The sequence below is a fragment of the Syngnathus acus genome, chromosome 12 (assembly GCF_901709675.1).
Source record: "Syngnathus acus chromosome 12, fSynAcu1.2, whole genome shotgun sequence".
NCBI lineage: Eukaryota > Metazoa > Chordata > Actinopteri > Syngnathiformes > Syngnathidae > Syngnathus > Syngnathus acus.
Window position 1 is genome coordinate 10710553 of NC_051097.1, and position 21138 is coordinate 10731690.

The 21138-nt window shown below is 49.0% G+C and overlaps 1 protein-coding gene and 1 long non-coding RNA gene across 11 annotated transcripts in view; one reads left to right on the forward strand and one right to left on the reverse strand.

Moving 5' to 3' along the window:
* Window positions 1-21138, reverse strand: part of dab2ipb (DAB2 interacting protein b) — a 56549-nt gene that overhangs the window by 3259 nt on the left and 32152 nt on the right. For 6 of the 10 annotated variants that reach the window (XM_037265125.1, XM_037265123.1, XM_037265131.1 and 3 more), the window contains 12 exons: window positions 19965-20092; window positions 15871-15989; window positions 7328-7481; window positions 6513-6611; window positions 5576-6130; window positions 3720-3864; window positions 3337-3481; window positions 3030-3266; window positions 2592-2793; window positions 1458-1645; window positions 968-1373; window positions 421-894 (listed from right to left, as the gene is read on the reverse strand). In XM_037265125.1, coding sequence (XP_037121020.1) covers window positions 421-894; window positions 968-1373; window positions 1458-1645; window positions 2592-2793; window positions 3030-3266; window positions 3337-3481; window positions 3720-3864; window positions 5576-6130; window positions 6513-6611; window positions 7328-7481; window positions 15871-15989; window positions 19965-20057 — 2817 coding nt within the window. In that variant the 5' untranslated portion in view covers window positions 20058-20092. Of the gene's footprint in view, window positions 1-420; window positions 895-967; window positions 1374-1457; window positions 1646-2591; window positions 2794-3029; window positions 3267-3336; window positions 3482-3719; window positions 3865-5575; window positions 6131-6512; window positions 6612-7327; window positions 7482-9805; window positions 10262-12845; window positions 13231-15870; window positions 15990-19964; window positions 20093-21138 lie in introns of those variants that run through there. The other 4 variants (XM_037265124.1, XM_037265127.1, XM_037265133.1 and 1 more) reach the window with 3 other exon arrangements.
* Window positions 15089-15991, forward strand: LOC119131119. Its single transcript, XR_005099598.1, has 2 exons — window positions 15089-15412; window positions 15584-15991. It is a non-coding gene; the product is annotated as an uncharacterized LOC119131119 (long non-coding RNA).

Genomic DNA, 21138 nt, shown 5'->3' on the forward strand with positions numbered 1-21138 from the left:
ACACACACACATGAGCGGAGTGCACGTGAGGGCTGGGAGGTGGATTTGGGGGTGGGTCGCAAACAAAAGCACAGGAACAACATAAAGAAGCTCCTAATGAACATCTGGAAGACAAAAAGCGGGTGGAATGGACACAATTTGGGAACACAGCGTTCTGGCTCGGGATACGTTGCAACATCTTTTTGCTAGCTAAAACTCCGACTATTGGAAATACGAAAACACTGCAATTCTCATTGCAACGTCACTCACTCACACACACACACGCGCACAGACAAATCCCAAGCCAGCTGTTAGCTCCCCTCATGCGAGGCGCGTCACCTTGTGTGCACGTGAGCGAGACTCGTTAGAGCATGCAAATGAGATGAGCAGAGGTCTCCGCCCACTTTTAGGAAACCTCTTCATTTCAGCTATCCAGCGTACCTGTTTGTGATGCGCCCTCTGCTTGGTCTCAGGACTGTCCCCCTTGGTCGAGGACGACTGTTGGCGCAGACGGGCGCCGCCGCCGCCCATGGGCCAGTCCGGCGACGAGGTCATGATGCCGCCGCCCGAGCTGGGCCGGGCGTAGGGGCCGCTGTTGAGCAGACTGGGCGGCGTGCGGCCCCGCGTCACGCTCTGGGGCGGCGGTGGCTGGTCGATCCGTCGCTGGGGCCCGGCGCTGTTCTGCCGGGGGACGGCGGGCTGGTGTTGAGCCTCCGTAAGGGACAGCTGTCGGCGCGTGAACTCGCCCGAGCGTCTGGCGTATTCGTCGCCGCTGCTCCCGCCGCCGTGATTCAGGAAGGGGAGTTTCCCGCCGGGCGGGCCGTCCTCATTGTTGCTGTGGGAGCTGACCGAGCTGTGGCACTCGGAGCCCGAGTCGGTAAGACCCCGAGGGGACACCGGAAGGCAGGTGGCCATCTGGTAGGAACAAATGTGAAGATGATAATCAAGATGTAAGGAGACAGACACATGAATGACTATTTTTAGTTACCTGGTAGACCGGATTCTGGAAGGACAGCGGGGCGAGTAGCTGGGCGGGTCGGCCCGGAGCGCTTTCCGTGCTCGGGGTGGTCGGGGTCTGGCCGGGCCGCCTCATGTTGGGACCTCCGGGGACGTTGCACTGCGGCACCCTGGCGGCCCAGCCTCCCGCTGAAACCGGAACTTCAGCTAAAGCGTCCGAGGGGCCGGAACTTGGACCGCCTTCCAGACTGCGGGGGTCTTGCAGGTCCACCATGGACAGACTCTTGCTGCTGTTGGGCATGCCCAAATCTGGTTCGTTGGTTTCCGAATAACTGGAGCTGCGTGCCGGGGAAGGCTGGATCCCCGAGCTTCTCGTCACGAAAAATAGGTCCTTGTTTTCAGGGGTGGGGGAGGGCAGCCGCGTGAAGTCGACCAATCTGAGAACATCAATTCACGATGGGTTCAAAATGAACATCATCCAGCTCAGAACCGATCCGATCTCTGCGCGAGCGGCTTTTTACCCCGTGAGGTCGTTTTCGATGACCATCTTCTGCAGCCCCGTGGAGATGCTGCAGCCGGCCTCGCCGGGCGACGAGCTCGTCTGTTCCGGCGACCCGGCGGGCGGTGCGTGGACGCTGGACGGGTTGCTCAGCGCCACGCTCACCTCCCGCAATATCCTCGGCAGAGGTCCAAGCTTGGAGGTGGCGCTCTTAAGAAAGCAAAGAGCATTGGTTCGCTCGTGAGCGCCAGAGCAGAAGCTGACCAAGCGCCTGCTTCGCTGCCTGCGACCACTAGGGGGCCTCTGAGCAATTAACAATGAACAGCGCAACAGAGCAACGTCAGAAAAGATGAAGGTGGTCGGTTTGAACCATCTGCGCTTTATCCTGGCCGATTTATGTCACATCATGTTTGAACTATATCAATTGTGTGAATGCATATTTAGAAGGGAACTCAAGAGGAAAAATGTTCCCTCACTATTATGATTCATACCACGCTCATGTACTAAGAGTTGATCGGATTAATTAATCCGCCTTGGGGTTCCGACTGAAACTGTCGTCAACCTGCCCTCGGGAAACGGCGAGTTTAAGATCCGTGGCGCATCCTGGCTGACGACAATATTTCACTCGTAGGTATACCAAATCAATCTTTTGGGGCCCAAAATCAAACGTAGCTTCTGGTTCCAGAGTTGGAACGCTTGAGTGAGCACAGAAATACAAAGCCACTCTGGCTGACTGATGTCTGAATTATTCAATTTTTTTTTCCTCTTCCCCAGCAGATGGAAGACTTTATCTAATGATTAGCAGCCTCCCCATCTGCCACCGAAGCGAATGTCCCCAAAAAACACGATTGCGACCTCCCCGGGCCTTTGGCACCATTCTGTGTTTCCGCGCTGTTTATGTAACGCCGTCATAAATAATTGACGGACGCCCCGATAGAGCTCCCGATGAATTGCGAGCGTGATTCCACTTTTTCAGCAGCTGTGGTAAATCAACCACCAGAAGCTCTGAAACACAGCTTCTTCAAATCAAAAAATCTAAATGATGAATAATAATATGAAGCCATCCGATGGATAATAAATGGTGTCGAGTCTAACGAGGCTCACGAAACAATTCATGAGGATGCTGCTGCCTTCAGAAACGTATGCCATGGTGTACCTGGTCCATCTGGGAGACCACCTCGGAGAGGAGGGAGTGCAGCGTGGAGAGCTCGCGGCCCAGGTCGATGTAGCCCTCGAAGCCCGCCGTGTTGGAGATGGTCTCCGGGTTGGAGATCTCCAGCAGGAAGCGCTGCATGTTGCTCCACTCATGCTCAAGGAACTGATTCATGAAGGACATGTACTCCTCCTTGTTCCCGAACCTGAGCACCCGTTGATAAAGATGACATAAAGCAATAATCAAAATAAACGTGAAATGAAAATGGCAAAAATTAAAAACAGGACCATCAATGCTATTTGTTAGCCTGCCAATGGCATTTTGCATTGTGTGTTAGCATTCAGCTAGCAGAAAGACGTGTGATTGGGATGTTTTGAATACATAATGTGCCTTTTGACGCCATTTTTTTCCTCCCCGACGTGCCAGATGCTAAGCACTCACTTGGCAAAATTGGCCAGGTTCTGCGTGACCTTGGCAATGAGCGTGAGGGTGCGCGCCGTGCGGTCGTCGGGGTATTCCTGCATCAGGTTGAAAAGCGACGGCGACATGATGGCCGGGCACAGGAAGCGCAGGAAGAGCGAGGCGCTGATCAGCCGCTCGCTGATGTCCGGCCGGCCGCGGTTGCCGCAATCCTGCCGCCACGACGCGAACACCTCTTTCAGCTCTCGCGGGAACACGCTGGCACGGAACCACAAAAGATGTTTTAGCGCGGCTGGCGGTGGCAGCGGGACCGTCTTGAGCTGCTCACCAGTACGAGTTGATGATCTTGCAGAAGGCCAGCTCGCAGCACATCTTCAGGTTGCTCTGGTGCTCCTGGAGGTCCCCCGACGAGCACTTGGACGGGTCCACCTCGCAGTTTTCGTCAGACTCGTAAAGAGCCTTTATGAACTCGCCTAGAAAAACAATAAACCGAATTTGTTCATTTTGTTTTTGTCTTAAGCTTTCCAAAGATTTCAATGGTTTCGCCGAAGTGAAACAAACTACTGCATAATTTACAAGGCAGCTCCGGTATTCCCGGCCAATCGTCCCGTTGGGACGAGCCGCTCAGAACAAACAAACAAACAAGCAAAGCTCGGCTGTGTACAAGCTCCAATATTGACGTAAAGTGGCAGAAAAGCCATGGCCGCTCACCAAGAGCATCCTGCAGGTACTTCTGGCCCACCAGTTTGAGGTACTCCTCGATGGCTTTGGTGGCCAGCGTGTTCTCGCGGAAGATCAGGTGCTCGTTCTCCCCGCAGCGGTCCACTTCCGACATCATCAGGTCTGTCAGGAAGTCCTGAAAGGAAAACAAGTAAGACCACTAAGATCCGCCCGCGACCATGGTCATCAACAAACTGTCTGAAGTTTTCTCTCTGGAACTGCAATTCTTTTTCTTTGGCTTGAAAGGAAAGTGCAGCTTCCATCCATCCATCCATCCATCCATCCATCCATCCATCCATCCATCCATCCATCCATCCATCCATCCATCCATCCATCCATTCGCTCACTTGGGCGCTAATAAGCACAAGTGGAACGCGCTTTGTATCGCTGCCACATCTCATCAGGCATCAAGATTGTCTCCAAAAAAAAAAGAGGAGGAGGGTGGTATGAAGACACGGCTGATGGCATCTAATGAATAGAGTCCCGAGATGCTCTCTGTGAACGGGCTGGCTTACTTGTCAAGAGAACTCAAATGGGATTCAGATGAATTAGTCATATATGCTCTTAAAATGGCCGCCGCTGAGACCCCATCATTGTGGCAATGACTGATGGCTGAACTTTTTTTAAAGTGACAAATAAATAGAAGTGACACACCATAGGAAAAAAAAAAAAAAATCTTTCTAAATTTGGTCTCTTCCTCAGTACTTGTTGAGCAGACATAAATAACACGCATGCTAACATTAGTTTAGCCCGGTTGCGTATTTTTATACTCGGTAATCTCCACTCTGCTGCGCAAACACGCACGCTAACATTAGCGCATGTCAAAGTCAAAAAGACACGATAAGCAACCTTCGACTGCTCCCGACTCAAGCCGCCCCGCCCCGGGACGTGCGAAGGAACTCCAAAAGCTCTGCACGAAAGGAGGGAATTAACGCAAAGTAATTAAGGATGCAAACGTCTCTCGCTCTCTCTCTTTGTGGCGACTTCTCCCTCATCAATCAGCCAAAGATAGACACGGCTTCTTAAGCGCTCATCATTCAGCGAGCCGACAAATTGTGATCAAGTCAAAGAAAGTTTCAAAAAGCTCCTCTGCGGTATCAGGAGACGGCAACTGATGAGGCGGCAAAAGACAACCAGTTATTTTGGTCTCTGAGCGCAACTGCCACACGACGTCTTCATTTCCTGTCCTCAAAAGCAGGGGTCAGAACGCCATGGAGAGGGTGTGCACATTTTCGCAAAGGATCGCACGCAATTTGAATCGTCATCTCGAGGGCGACTGCATCTTTTAGCGTCTATCAATTTTCAATTCCAGTCAGGTCAAAACCCGGAACGGATTTAAGAATACTTCATAGCGCATCTCGCCAAGCTAACATGGGCGGAATGTCGCAAGGGGCTGCGGGGGATGCGCAGACAGGATTAGTCTGTGCTCCAAAGTGCACGCCGGAGGAAATCACCTTCCTGTCCGGTCTCTCGTCTACAGCTGCGGGGGTGAAAAGTTCACCGCAGTCGCTACAAGAATATTTGACCTTGATGTGCGCCGGTAGTCTCTCCATGGGACCCCGGTGAAACATATCGCTTGAATTTTTTGCTCGGTCCGCGGAGTGGCCAATCATCCAGCCGAGACGGTTCTGGACATCAAAGACTTTACTCTTGGGCCATAACTTCAGAGTACTGACTTTGGCGCTTTGACTTTGAAGGTCTCAACATTTGGGGTAGGACACGTCGGCAACTTAAAGTTTTGGAGCTATTTTTAGACTCTGACTTTTGGGCCGTGGCAACTTTCCCAGCCGGGTCATTCGGGACTTGACTTTGGGCTCCTCTGACATCCATAGTAAAATCAGACTTACTTTGGCTTTGCCGGTGCTCTGCAGAATATGAACCAGCGCGCAAGCCATCTCTTCCTTGTTCTTGACGCTGATGCCGGGCTCGAGCACGGAGCAAAGCAGCATGTAGTTGTTGGTGGTGTACTCGGCGAACTCCTTGTACATCTCCATGGGGAGGATGTTCATGCTCTGGTAGCGCGCCTTGATTCGGATCATGGGTCCCGACGCCTTGCCTTTGGCGGGGTTGGGCGTACTGACCGGGTACCACTTCTCCACAAACTGCCGCCCGCTCACCGTGGCCACGGGAATGCTGACCAATCCCACGTAGTTGTTCTTGTCCTTCTTTTTCTTCTTGTCCGTGTCCTTGTAAAGGTGCGCCGTGATGTTGCGCACCGCCGGCAGGTTGTTGAACTCAAAGTGCTCGCCCCAGAAGACGTTGTCCGTCTTGAGCTTGCAGGTGGTGCGGGCGTACAGCGCGTCGTCCAGGCACAACTCGCAGAAGTATTTCTTCTTGGCGGGGAGGTCCTTGGCCTCGATGAGCCACAGTCGCAGCATGTTCTCCACCCGCCGGCTGTTGTCCTGCGGACCGGTGACGGCAAAAGTGGTTGAGAAAAGATGCTCAATTGGGGGGAAGAAATGAAACAATTACGCTGTCACCTCTGTCCTGGACCGTTAGCGCACCTGCTAACACCGCCATTTGAAGTCGGGGGAAAAATAGCTTTAAGAGCCTTTTTATGTCAGAAATAGTGACACATCTTGAGGAACTCGCATCTTTGTCCATATGATGGCCATTCCCATGATCGTATGTATCTCAAGAAGCTTAGTCAGATGAAAAGCAAAGATGCCGGTGGGTGCATCAATAATGCAAAGTCGAGGCTTTTCGTGTTGGGATTTCAAGTAGGGAGAAATTGTGTCTCTGCAGCGGCCATCGACGGGAAATGGAGGCATCCTCTTTCCTCACCTTGTTTGGCTGCACGGCTCTCCTCAGGTTCTCCATCCATTTGTCCCTCTCGGCTGACGAACGGCAGGAAAAGCACTTGCTCCCCGAGGAGGTCGTCACCTGTGGGGACAAACGTCGACATGAACACATCGCTTACATGATTGGGCTCGCTTATTAGCACCTAGCTAACTGGTGTTCTATGAGCTTTCTCTTTGTCTTTTTTGACAGCACCACATTCGTGTATTTGCTTATCAATTCTTCAATGCCCGCCCGGCTCGCCACCCTCCCGTGATCTCCACTCGCAGCGCTTGTGTGCGCTAGGCGTGATGCGCCGCCGCATGTGACTCGCGGTGCTAATCAGAGGCAGCGGCCCTCTTCCCAGCATGTTGCAAATTAAAGTCGGTTATCAAGAGGTTAAATTCCACCGCCGGCAAAGCAACAGATTACCCCCACATTGCACTTTAGTTCCAACCAGCCATTAAAAAAAAAGCACCATCATTTCAGATTGCACTCACCCCGAGAGCTGGTTACATCACTGTCGCTTTAATCCAAAATCCAAATAAAAAAACGATTTAAAGTGCTTAATGTGTTCTCAGCGTTATAATCTTTATGTAATCTTTCGAAAGCCTCCGCCGGTCGCAGTGTGCTCGCTCGAGTTTTAGGGTGGAGGCCTTTTTCCTTCGGCAAACTTAGCATGACCGATGCTACGCACAAACAGTTTGAGCTAAATGGCAAAGGCGCGATTTCGATATCTCGCTAGGGAACACGATTCGGTACTGCCCAGTATGAAAACAAATCAGTTTGTTTTGAATCAATGGCACAGCGGAGCTCCTCACCTCGAAGCAGTAGTCCTGGCCGAGGATGCTGCTGTGCACGGGTTTGATGATGATCTCGTCCTCCATGCTTAAGTCCAGAGCTTCCACAGCGCTGCTGGGACTGAGCAGTGACTCATGGGAGCGAGACTCCTTCAGCCTTGGCATCAGATGAGATCTAAGAAGAGAGACAAGAGGACAACGAGTGAGTCAGAACAAGTTCGGAATAGAGTCGGCGGGAGGGCTAGCATATGCGCCGCGCGCGCGAGTTAGCCGGCGCGTGGGAGGAAAGTGTGAGGACGCCTGGAGCGAGTCCTTCCGCGCCATCGGCGCCATCATCATCCTCGACGCCGTCATCATCAACTAATGGACGCCGCTTGCTGCATCGCCGCCATTAAATGAGTACATTGATTAGCATTAATGTTAGAAACGCTTCCTGCTAGCAGGCAACGTCAATAAAATGAAGCTGGGAATCATTCAACCGTTCCCCACTTCCTAATCACTAATAGAGGGATTTTTAGCAAATGGACAATATCGTTCAGTCAAATGAAAAACGACTTTCCGTACTGCTGACGTCTAATCCAGTCATAACATAGTGACGATGACTAACAAGATCCTCGTCTAGACTTCAGTATTTTACCAGTGATGGAGTAGCATTAGCCTGCTTCCTCTGCCCCGTGCTCGATAGAAACTCACTTATGTGTAAGCCAAGCTGAGTAATGGATCCCGAGAGTGTCTGGGCAGCAACCTGCTCGCTTTACTCAAGTATCTTGGGGGGGGAAAAAAAAATTATGAGTAGCGTCCACGTGATTGTCGAGCTGTAGGAGAACTCAGCGATGCGAGCGAGGGCTTGACTAATGCATCTAGCAATAGCCGAGCCTTGGGAAGAAGAAGAAGAAGAAAATTTGTGCATCCTGCGAGGCCACTAAAGGAAAGACTACCGATTCAGCTGATCAAGTCTGCAAACTAAAGTAAACTCGGCTAAATGGAGTCGGCACAAAACTCAACAAAGTGATGGAAATCAAAAATGGGCCGCTTGTCTTGCGCCTTGAGTGTTGCGTGGGAAGAAATTCGGTGCCCTCCTTTACCCGCCCCCCCCCTCTTGTGTTTTCCTCCGCGCCTTTGTCCATTGCCACAAGGCTGATTGAATATTCAGGTCAAGAAGTGAGAAGCAGCGCTTTCACTCGTCTTTCCAATCGCTTTGGCCGTGCAACTGTCCGTCGGCACCCTCGAGCGCTGACGGCGCCGTTACGCAAGCGCTTTCTGGTACCTACTAGTTGAAAGTCAAGTTGGTGCAACAAAAAAACACGCCAATTATGCGCAGTTTGCATCTGTGTTGTTGGCCACAAGTAATAGTTTGTACCCTGCTCGGAATCCTTATTGGTTACAAATTTAGCTATTGCAATATAACAGATGAAAATTTAATATGTTATGCTTTTTTTTTTGCCAGCAAGCTGCTTTTAATCTCTCACTGTTGCCATGACTCCCAGCGCCGGTACACCGCAGTGTGATGCCCGTGATTAGCTCAACCTTTGCCCCTTGACCTCAGTTCACTGCTTTGTGTCATTAGCGTGACCTTTGACCTCCTGATGTATTCACTGTTCTGACATCTGCTATTGGAGTTGTTGACAAAACACCTACGTGCTCTTCAAGCTGATAACCTATTGACTCGTTGCCCTTCAACTAACAGGCTGTTGTGATTTTTCCGATATTTTCCCTATGTATGCGTACAATATGCACATAGACCCGCCATTTATCGTGTGAGTCAACACGTAAGTCTGAATCGTTTCTTCCATGTGATTCCTCTAAGTGAGTCGTTGCATCGAATCTTCTGAATATTCGCCGTTGTTTCAATGTTGATTCAAACAATCAGTCTGCAGTGTTACCGTGTGATTCAGTGAACCGAATCATTTGAATGCACTGCTGCATTTTCACGTGAATCGAATCATTTGAGTCAAAGTTGGCAAAGTTACCATGTGATTCTGCTAATTCGCATCAGTGAACCAAATCCTTTGAGTCTGCTGCTGTTTCCATGTGAGTCAAGTCACGTTAGACTCGAGTCAGTGAACTGAATCCCGAATCCATTGGTGTGTTTCCACACAAGTCAAATCACATGAGTCTTCAATGTTTCCCGGATCGCACTAACTGTCCTTTTCTACAGAGTGGCTGCTGTCCAGACATTAATACAGACCTCAAACTCTCGATTCCAGACTCAGTATTTGAATCATCAACTGATTCAGGAAGAGACCGCCTCTCTTATTCAGCATTGCCTGCAGCGTTGAATATTTTCTGCTGTCATGCCCGCACATGCTCCTGTTTTTTTTTCTCTCTCTCTCTCTCTCTCTCTCTGTCATGCAGCCCGTTTGCTCTTCTTCCCCAAAACTACTCCATGAAACAGCTTTTAAAAAGTTAAAACATAGATCCCTCCACGGACTACAATTTGCACAACTCCCGGCAGATTCCCACGCCCAGGATGAGCTCCCGACACAAAGGCACACTTACACCCTGCTGCTGAACAAATGAAACATGGTGCGGCGGAGTCTCTCCAGGACGGAAGCGCGACTCCCGTGTCGCTCGAGCGGCTCGCATTCCTCAAAAGCAGATGTCGCTTGTTTGCTTTTTTTCCCCTTCGGCTTTTTGCCGACCTGCGTTACGGACAGTCCTGGGAAACGCAATGGGAGAAAGAGCCTCTGCCCCTCTGAGCACAAGCTTCCCGAAGGATGTGTGTTGCTAGCAACACAACACTCCTCTCTCAACATTTAAAAAGACAGCGCTCCAAATGGCTGGGAGTCGACCATTGGGAGAAAAGACTAGTCACAATCACAATCAATTCTTTTAGCTGTCAAATTGTTTTGCTATCAAAAGTCTGTTCTCAGTCTTTGGGTTTGATAGTTTGAGCTGTCAGAAAAGCAAACAAAGTCAAAGTCACAGTTCTGCTCGACATGTTACTTTACACACACAACCCCACAAAAAAAAACTAATTTGCTCTACTTTTTGCTCAGAAACTTCTGTTTTTGGTTCTACTATAGAACAAAGTTTTTCTGCTGAAAGATTTGGTTATGTTCGCAGCGCACGATAATGCCTCGCGAGATCTATCAAAACGTCCGAGCTAAATTTCTGCATCCACTCGGATCCAATTCCTCTTAAAATGGACAGCGTGAGCGCTTCAAAGTGCTTCCAGTCTGACGCCGAAGCCGCGTGACAGCCAATCTCCCAAGGACATATATGGAGCGCGAGTCAGCCTGGCAGGAAATCGAGCCCCTCCCTCCTTGGTTCCACCATAGCAGGAAACCGAAGGGGGGGAAAACATGTCCGGCGAGCCAGCATTACAGCTTTTTGGCGTGGCTGGTCAACAAACGCCGGCCGGTAAATGGTTAACTGCGGAGGCCCGCTTTGGGGGGAAGGGTGGCGTAAGGGGGCTTTCCTCATTCCACTCCCTGCTTGTGATGATGTCATAGCTCACAAGGCATTTGTTTGGGATGCAGCTGCTGGGGCGAGATACTTATGCTACGCAAGGTTAACCCAAAAAAAATTGCTGCATTAATAGTCAATAAAAAAGTCAATAAAAATAAACTTTAGCCGTTTTCTGCCTTGGCATGATTACCGCTTTAATTATTTAGTTTATCCTCAGGTTGTTGGGGGGGGGGTTAAAAAAACTAAACTGGGCCCAGTACTCAATCTGTCAAGATCTCGTATCGCTACAATGATCGCAATGCCGGTGTCCAATTGCTTCTCCCGGAAGAACCTGATCAATGAGAAGAGCGGACGCTAGAGGAGAGTATGCAAAAGCTGTTTGTTTGATATTCAAACATTTGCAGCTTCCCAGCCAAATTGTCACGTAAGGAGAAGAGAACATTTGAAATGTTGACGTTCGAATCCGAGCTAGGCTCTGGTTTGTCCTCCTAATGAGGAGAAGAAGAGTTCTAGAAAATGGACGGATGCATTCTGAGGCCCAATTACCCAGCGTACACAAAATGATCCTCGAAGGCTATTACATAAGCGTAGCCGGTCATGCGTGAGGGAGCAACACCGAATTACGGCACCGGGCTCTCCACCTTCATTTTTTTTTGCTTTGTCACTCGCTTCTTCTATCTTCCTCCCCATCTCCGAGCAAAGACGACTTTGCGTCTGAGCCCCAACTAAGAAAGCTTTGTTTAGCTTGTAAACATCTATTCATGTGCATAGAAGCGTTTTCTCACGCACCCCCCCCCGGCACACGGCAAGGTGGGTTGTGGCACATTCGAACTAATCCATACCAGTCCGACCTGACCTTACAAGCAATTACACCTCCTTTACACAGACCACTGCACCGTCTTCTTCCCGTTAGCCCGATTCCAAGCGCCGGGACCGAGACGCACAATCGGTAATCGGAGATGGCCACGACGAACGCGACTCGACCTTTGGACCGGAAGGTTCCGTACTGCAACGCCGTGTGTATTTATATAACGAGCTACACTGACAAGGAGGGGGGGGCGGAATAAGAAAGCCGATTTGAGATGGGAAAGGTACAAACACTGGTCCTGGATGTCACATTTGACTCCAGAGACTCACTTCTCCTCTGCTAAAAAGGAAATTGTGGCTGTTAGACAGTTTTTTTTTTTTTTATAGGTCATAGCAGACTGCCGGTGGAGGGCCATGTCAGCAATGTCCTGCTTTGGTGAGTATTGCGCAAAAAGGCATCTTGCTGCTTCAAGCAAGCAAGCAGTGCAAAATGTGACTACGTCGGTCGGTTTTTATCCATTGTCTAAGGTATCGCTTATCTAAGGACGGAACGTTCACCTGGTGAAAGGCAGAGCGGATTTTTGTTTTGGTTCGGCCAGCTCGCTTTTAACAAAAACGTCCCGGTTTGTTGGGTACGGCGTCAAAGGCGATTTGACAGAAATCGGACATGAAAGAGGCTAATTTTGTCTCTTTGCATTGGGAATCAGGAAGTCTTTGAAGATTGCGGTTTGTTTGTCTCAGATCTCTCCGGTGCAATGTTTGTAAGTACAGGACAGTCACACATGTTTTGGTTTGGTTCGCTCGGTTCTAACGCAAAGATCCCAGTTTGTTGGGTTCTGTTTGAGCAACTCAAAGATTGTGGTGTGATTGCCTCTTCGGACAGAACCTTCACGTAGTTTGACTGAACCGGCAGTCGTCGAAGCGTTTACGATCAGGAGCACAAGAGAAGTTGTCCTAATCCAACAATGTACGAGTGAGTCATCAATGGTGCCCAGACAAAACCGTGACTAACCACCACCAAGAGTATCACCAGTAACGGCTCGACAACGCGACGTGTTGCGCCCCTCGGCCCGCTAGCGCCTTGGCTGGGAACGGACGGCGGCGGCCCCCCTACCGGCTGCGGAGAAATGTCTTTCTTTTGCCTCTAGCGGAATGACAAACAATGCCTCCCTTGCAAGGCAGGCCCTCTTGGGAATTAGCGGGAATTAGATCATGACGACGCACGCACGCACGCACGCACGCACGCACTGGAGGGGATGCGGTCCCTCCCTTGAAAAAACACCCAAAAGACGGCACGTGAAGCGGCGGGGATGAAACTCACCAGGCATCCTCAGAATTCCAGAGCGAGCGAGCGAGCGACTGTGAAGCTGGACAAGAGGAAGAGGGGATGCAGCGAGAGAGAGAGGGGGGAGGAGGAGGAGGAGAAGAACCCCCGTGAGGCAGGGATGGATGCTTTTATGTTTATCCGTCTCTCCCCCCCCCTTGTCGCTGGACTTCCTCCTGCCTTGCTTTTCCTTATCCGGCCGGACCGCCACAGCGACTCCCTCCAGTCCCGTGTCTACGTGCCCCACTTCCCCCGGCTCAAATTCGGGGAGAGGGTGGACGACGGTGCTTTTCGATTGCCTTTTGTCCTCCCGTGCGGCTCAAGCTCTCCCTTTCTCTGTCAGTGATTGACTGCGCCTCCCCATCGCTGTCTCCTTGTGCGGGGAGGAGCCTAGCTGTGCAGGCAGGCGGGGCGGGGCGGGGCCGGCCGGGGTGAGGGGCAGGGAGGGTGTGTTCTATCACATGGATGTGTGTGTGCTGCAGGCCAGGCCAGCTCCTAGACTGCCTGTGCACAGACGCCTCGCTGTGCACATCTGCGCCATGTTAGATGTGGCTAAGTGACGATTGGCTCCTTTATTTGCTACTGATGAATCACTGCAGGGGAGAGCCAAAGTCATGGGATGTCCAAACTACGGTCCGGGGGCCGCTTATGTCCCGTCTGTGGTTTTTTAGCGGTCCGCGGCATATACTAAAATAATATGTCACACGGATCGCGATGCTATTAGTTCAGAAGTTGGTCTGCCACATGCAACATGGCTGACCCATCGAGTCAGGTGTCCGTATAAATATATATTTCGATACACATCTATGGGTGAGCATAGCCCCGCTCCCAGCCCCCTACTCACACCCTTCTTGTGGCTCCACTGGTGCTCTTTGTCCTGTCAGCTGTGGTGCAAGTTGCACTGGCCCAGTCAGCTGTTGTCGTTTCTATTCAGACGGACGCAATTATCTAGGGCAACTTATTAGGCAGTTTAAAAAAGAAAGGAGGGCAGGGGACAAAGGGGACTTCCAGGGGGCTACTTGTAGAACTACCGCTAATGGACGATGGGGAGTGAGAGTTCCAGCCCTGCTATTGCCTCCCTGCATGTCTGTGTTGAATGATGTCATCAAATATGACATCATTCAGCCCATTCTTTCCCGGATCAACACAATGCAGCCAAAATAAGGAGAAGTTCAAACACACAAAATTACGTCATTCATAGTGTGCAGCTATAGCGCAGATCGTGGCATTTTATAATATACAAGCTAACTTGCCAAGGAAGATGTATAAGATGAAGACATTTTCTGACTAATGACATGAAATTGGGTCGTATCCCTCAAAGTGGTAGCCGACTCGCGACATCCTTCAACATTTATTTATTTATTTTTTTATCAGTTTCGTGGAAACTGAATGCGGCTTTAAACGGAGCTTTAAAAAGACATGGGGCCCCAGAAGGGGAAGGATGAGAGATAAGAGCGCCGTTTGAAGGCTTCATAAATGCTCCATCACGACAACAGCGCCTTCGTCGCTCGTTTGAAAGCACCCAGAGTCTCGTTGCATTTTAATGAAGATCATGAAAAGGTTGTGTTCTGATTTTGCTCGGGCTAACTATTTTGTTTGAAAGTTGAGTGAGTACTTAAGGATGGTCCAAAATCTGTATTTCATTTGACTGCTAGTTCAAAATGGTAGCCGAGTTTCGACCAAGAGGAAGGGGCAGAGAAGGTGCCCAACGAACAGATTGATGTTGCCGCGAGTGGCCGAGATGGCCGCGTCGGGTCGCGCAGTCGCTAGCGGGGTGCGCCGCAGCCTCGACGAGGCCCTCGGTATTCCCGTCACGCTCGTGGCTCATCCATTACAGCTCATTACCCAAACAAGAGAACGAAAGAGTGGAGCCGAGGAAGAAAGAAGCTCACAGAAGCCTCGGCGGGGCTGCGACCGCGGCGGACGGATGAGTGCACGGCGCAGACGTCCGTGATGTAACATTTACAATTTACTTTGATTGTGATGGTTTCAAAAAATCTACATATTAAATATTGAAGCCAAATTGGCTTTGTTTTTATGTCATTACGTTCTTCTTTACAAAATCCCTTAGTTAAGTTTGCCGTGGACTTTAGATCATAGGTGACAAACCCGAGGCCCGGGGGCCAGATAGGGCCCGCCACATCATTTTACGTGGCCCGCGAATTGTGCATCAACTTCATGTGTCATTACTAAATAAAATGTTTTATTTAATTTTAAAAAATAGTTATTGCTCCCAATTTTTATTTCCATTCATTTTTTAAAAAATATTTTAACTGGTTTTACTATTTATTGGAGTTGTGACAAAAATGAGTTTGACAGCTCTGCTTGGCAGACTTCATTCTCAAGTGGCCACAAAGAGCACATGAAGGGTTAACGGAGACCTGAGGGAGGCTTGATCCCGCATATTGTGGTCACAACACCTGAGGTGTGTTCACATAATTTAATACCTTCAAATGTCATCACTTTATTGGCTATACGGATGGATGTGGCAGCCCCACACACGCTCTGACAGCGCCCCCTATTGACACGACTCCGTCACGGGCTATTGCTGCTTTACAAGAATGGTACATGTTTGCAAATGAGCATCATCATTGATTTATTTGAACAGATTTTCAATCGATATTGTCTGATAGCATTCAACTTGGGATTTTCAAAATGCGTGTGTGTTGTGCTAAATATAGACGTGGCCAGCGAGTGTCCAGCCTCTGATTATCATGTATAAATATTTCATTTAGGGAGTCCAGCTGCTTCTGTTTCTCATCTGCAACTCGCTCCCTCGAGTCTGCCTCGGGGGTCCGGAAGAAAAGAACAACCCTCGCGAGGCCAATGAGGAGTGGTTTGTATGAATAAGCATAACATGAGCAATGTGGATTTGCTCCCTGTATTGCATCTGCACATAACAGCAGGCATTTATTGGCTGCGTATGAAATTCCAACCCTATCCACTTCATCTACCAGTTTTTGCCCCTCCGACCGCCACAATGGGGTTGGGGTGGGGGGACTAGGGTTTGTCTTAGACTCACCTGTCATTGTCCACGTTGCGGAAGCCTGGCAGAATATGCCTGAAGCTGGAGTTGCGGTCCAGTTTGGGTTGACTCTTGGTGCGCTTGATGGAGCCCTTCAGCCGCCGACTCAAGAAGCCCTGCGCCACCCCCCCCCCAAAAAACAAACACAGACTCAGGAAAAAGTTATGCAATCAAATTCACATGGCAGTGTGTCACAAACAACAAGATAATCCAAATCAGCCTTTTTTTTCTCAAGCCAATCAAGGCATCCTGTTTAATCACGCAAACATGACATTCACTTTCAAAGCTACGAGTGCTCTTCATCATCATCTTTATCATCCCAATAGAGTTGGCGCGCCCCCGTGGCCTGCCTTTATGAGCCCCCTTGTTCATCTTCCGGCGAGTAAAGTCGGGACAAGGTTAAAGACGTTACCTGAACTTAAAGCGACACATAGCATCTCCATTATTCGATGATTACATGTTGTGATTCCCCGCTTATGACATCATGGCGGTGCCGTGACTGCTTTCGATTCAAACACAGTAATCAAGCGCTAATTTGCCAGATACACGCCTTCCGTTGCGTCTGTTTTTTTATTTCCACTCCTCTTTGTCTGACTGCATTTACTTTCACCCTGGCGAACATCTGCACTCGCACTCCCCAAGCGCGCCGCCGTCGCCATGGCAACTGTCGGCTGGCATTTGGAGCGAGAAGAATATTAAGAAAAAAGAAAAAGTGTCAGGATGCTGCCAGTGTTTGCCGTGACGTGAGGCTGCTTTTATTTGGCGGGAGAAGCGGGGGTTGAATCGGGAGGATGATTGCGGAGCGCTCATTAAACGTCGCGTGTTTATGTAACCGTGCGCAACTGTCGAGTATTTTCATCCTGGTGAAGCTCAAAGCACCTGGCTTTCAATTTGAAGATTGATTTCTTCCCACTTTTATTACCAAACGCAAAGAAAAGCTTAAAAACAAAGAAAACAAAATGCAGTACATGGTAGTCAACATTGGTGAGGGAGCTGCCATTTTGTCTGTAGCGATGCTAAGCTAAGCGCAACAGAGGTTTTTCTTTTTGCCAGCGTTTGTTTCTTACGTTACCGGCATTCAAAATAACCACTGACAATGAACGAGTGCCAAGATTAGCAAGATAGCTAGGGTTAGCTGTCCGTAGCGATGCTTAGCTAAACGCGAGAAGACATATTTGTGAGTTACTACTCTGTGTTGCTGCTCCATGTATGCTTAGGCAGTAGTTGTTTGAAATTGGCGTACCACTGCACTCGATCGTTCAGCGGCATCCTTGCATTTCCACGTTTGTTACACACGGTAGTCATACGACACACTGCCGTCCGTCCCTGTCGGCCCATTAGGGCAACTGTGTAATTACCCGCTAGAGATGCAAAGGTCGCCTCGGGCTTTGGGCCATAATTAGAAAGCAACTTTATGACAGGCACAACAACATGGGTCTTTTGTTTGCCGCGACAAGCACCTGTCGCCAGGTAACAACAGCTGAGAACATCCAACAAAGACATGTTTAAATCAAGCTCACATGCTAGGAATAGCATTTTGTAAATATCCTCTTCAAGGCTTTGCCAAACGCCTAATCCCTTGCACACGAGCGGTTGAACCGATTAGTCGACGACACAATCTTGAAGTAAACAAATGGTGGATGACATTAGCAGTTAGCCTCGCTAGCTACTCCCATCACCTATGGTCTTAACGCTTCGGACCTGCGGTTCCTTGGGTGGACTGTCGTCGAACAACAAAGGCAGCGGCATCAAGTCCGACGCCATCTTCGCCCCCAAAATATTATGCCTGATAATGACTTTCCTCATCCTATCACCATTGCGACACAAGTGTCACTTTATGACACTAAAAGCAATACTTGTTACTTTATGACACTCACTTGTGTCAACAAATAAGCATAAATCAATGTGCGCACCTGCAAATCTATCCACAAATTTGGGGTTCTTCAGGACCATTCAACTATACTGAGAAAAAAACTATTCACTACAACTCAGCAAACACACATGCTAAACCAAACACCTGTTAAGAATTTGAATGATGCAAACATGTTATTTAACCTTGTCCTCTTCCCGCTGTTGGAAGGTAAAAAGAAAAAGTGAGGACCAGGGCTGCTGTGCCTGTCATTACACTCTCAGCGGAGGCTATTCTCTCACTTTCATTCAGTCCGAATGGATGACTGACATCTACATTAACCCCACTCACACACCAGGGGGGCCGGAGGCAGGTGGGGAGCCATCGTCACAGAAGGTCGGCGGTGCTGCAAAGCGCATTTAATCTGCCTTCGTCAAGCGACGGAAAAACGACAGGAGAAAAAGACATATGCTGAGGGGATGTAATACAAAGAAAAAAAAAAAAAGGAGAGCGAGAATCATGCTGAGAAAAAAGGGGACAGAAATAGAATTGAGTGGCCTGGGAAAGAAATAATATAGACAGAGAAAATGACTGCTGGTTGAGGCTGAATAAACGGAGCGACGGACTGTTTAAAATAAAGCAACAGGAGTCATTAAAAACATAAAAGCACATGACAGCGATACAAGAGTGAATGCAGCAATAAAATGGGGATAAAAAACACTATGAAATTCAGGAAATATGTCAAAAGGAGCCTTTGTATTGCCAACCAATCTAAGTCATATGCTGCCCCCTCCTGGTTTGGAGTAAAACATCTACAACATGTCGACGTGTAATACCGAAAAATGATAGCAAACAATGGCAAGAAATTCCATCAAAATATAGTTGCCATATCGCTTAAAAATAATATTCTATTTGAGGAAATGAAATCTGAGGTTGCAGTCGGACACAAACTACTATCCTGGCATTTACGCGTTGTTTGTGATGTATTTATTTTTAATCCATATTAGGGAAGTAGAACTTTGAAGACAGCAGAGGAGTTTTGAGCGCCGCTTCCTTTCCGAGTGTCGTCTCCACCAAACAAGGTGACGGAGAAACATTTTGACAGATTTAGCACAGGAGCACTTTAGATGTTGCCGTGAGGAGAGAGAGAGTATTGAGAGGGTGTTTTTTTTTTTTTTTTTTAAAGCTGAAACCAGGAATGCACTGATCCAACCATCTACAGTACAGCGCTCCCGCATAACATTTCAAAGGTTTTCCAAACTGAATAAGTATATGGGGAGGCCTATAATTAACGTAGCGAAAAAACACCAATAAATCTCAGGATGCATGCAATGTTTTTGAAAAAGTTGAAAAATCTTCGAAGACACAGGCCCATCTGTTTTGGAGTCATGCACCCAATTGGGACTTATTTGGAGTCAATATCCAAGTAGTCAAAGTATAGTGAATTCACCTGAAATGGCTGCTTCATAACAAAATGGCCGACTTCTTGTTTCGGCATGGGTAAAACTGGTGGGAAACAGTTGGTTTGAAACTTTCCAGGGGGTGATACTATGTGAATTTTGGGAGGTCGAGCTCAGGGTTGCTAACATGTATCCCTTTAAGATGACAAAGCGAATTCACGTTCAGCTCGTTTACAGTATTAGCAAGCATACAAGCCAAAATACCAAAAGGCGAGAGCTTAAAAATGTTTCCATATTTCCGATACATATTTTCTTATTTATTTATTTTTTACACTGAAAAATGGGTCAATTTGACATACAGCTTTTCTGTAAACACATTTAGTATTTACACTTCACCTCTGCTGCGCCTCCTGGCTCGTTTCTTATTTATGCAAATACCCGCTGCTAATTGCTAATTAGCTTCAAATTGATGACTCATCACCGAATTTTCCACTCAATTAACCGCCTGTTTGTCTTTGGAATTAAAAGTGGCGCGCTGCATATTGTGCTGGTAAAAAAAAAAAAATGCCGCCTGCGTGTGTTTTGCGTGCGTGTTGCACATTGACCGACCGGCATGTGCTCGCTTGAACCGGCTTTGATGTCACGCAGGGAGAAATGAAAGCAGAATCTGCGGCGGACTTGCGCAGCCACGCGCGAGCCCGAAGCCTCGGCGGTGAACATAAAAAAAAAACGACGTTTCCACTTCATCAAAGCCAGTCGGGCTCACATCACGTCCATCTGGAGGCCAGGCTGAGACTTGTCGGGACCAAAAGAAGAACTAAAGAAGCAAGAGACAGACTCACAGTACTCACGGTGACTCTGAATGGCGCGGCGGCTGCGGCGGCCGACGCGGCCTCCATGGTGGGCGGGTTTTTGTCCGTCGGGCTGCCGGGCATGCTGCGTCGGCGCCCGGACCTCTCTGGAGGCGACTCTGCAGAAAACAAAACAAAGACGTGTATCAGTAAAATGAATGTGAGCGCCTCGCTGTTCGCTAGCATTAGCCACAAGCTAACAAAGTAAAACATATATGGTACTCTAAACGTGTTTTTTTTAGGTGGGCGTCAAGAGTACCAAAGTGCATGTTTTGTGTTTTGCACATTCAAAATTTCCATCGTCGTCAGCAGCGGCGCCTTTTTTGCTAGCTTGCACCGAATTTGCCGTCTGCTGTTTAACGGGCCCGCTGACGGAACGAGCGGCGGGGCGTAAATTGGCTGGGCAGACGAGGGAACGGCGGCTTCTGGCTGCGCAGCTTGCCGCCTTCCGTTGCGAAAACGCCCACCTCGGCTCTCGGTGTCAACGTAAACACGAGACCGAACAGATTTACTCTCCAGTCAGATTTTTCTTTTTTTCCTTTGAGGCCCATCTGGATTGGGGAGTGTTAGCTACTGTAAAAAGTTTTTTTTTTTTTTTTTTGCAACTTCAATTGAAACAACATGCACACGAGCACCAAAGACACTTGGAGAGACGAGCGAGCATCGGCTTGTTGAGCGTCCAGCTATCGCTAGCGCCTGCTTTCTCCCCCTGCTTCCTTCCTTCCTTCCATTAACATTCACTAATATGGGTCACGCCGCACATTTCCTCTACGCGCCGACCCAACACCAGCTTAATGCTCGGAGGCGAGGTCGACCGACACGGGACATTCCCGTTTGCAAACGACCGTCGCAGGAAGTCTTGCTAGTTTTGTGGCGTAAAAAAAGTACAAATACTTCACCAAAAAAAACTCTTTTTCTATGGTCTCACTATATTGCCAATTTGGACCCATGGTAGGCGGGTCCCAAACGCATCCACCGTAATAAACATGCATCAACCCCCGCCGACAATCTCGTCTTTTACGACCCCAGGCAAATATTTGTCTCGTTTTGTGGAAAACCGCCTCGCTATTTGCCGCTTTTAACCGACAACAGCTGCTCCATTCCACGGCAAAAACAAAAGGAGACTGTCGACCGAAAGTGTCAGAAAATGAAGGCGAGACGTTGT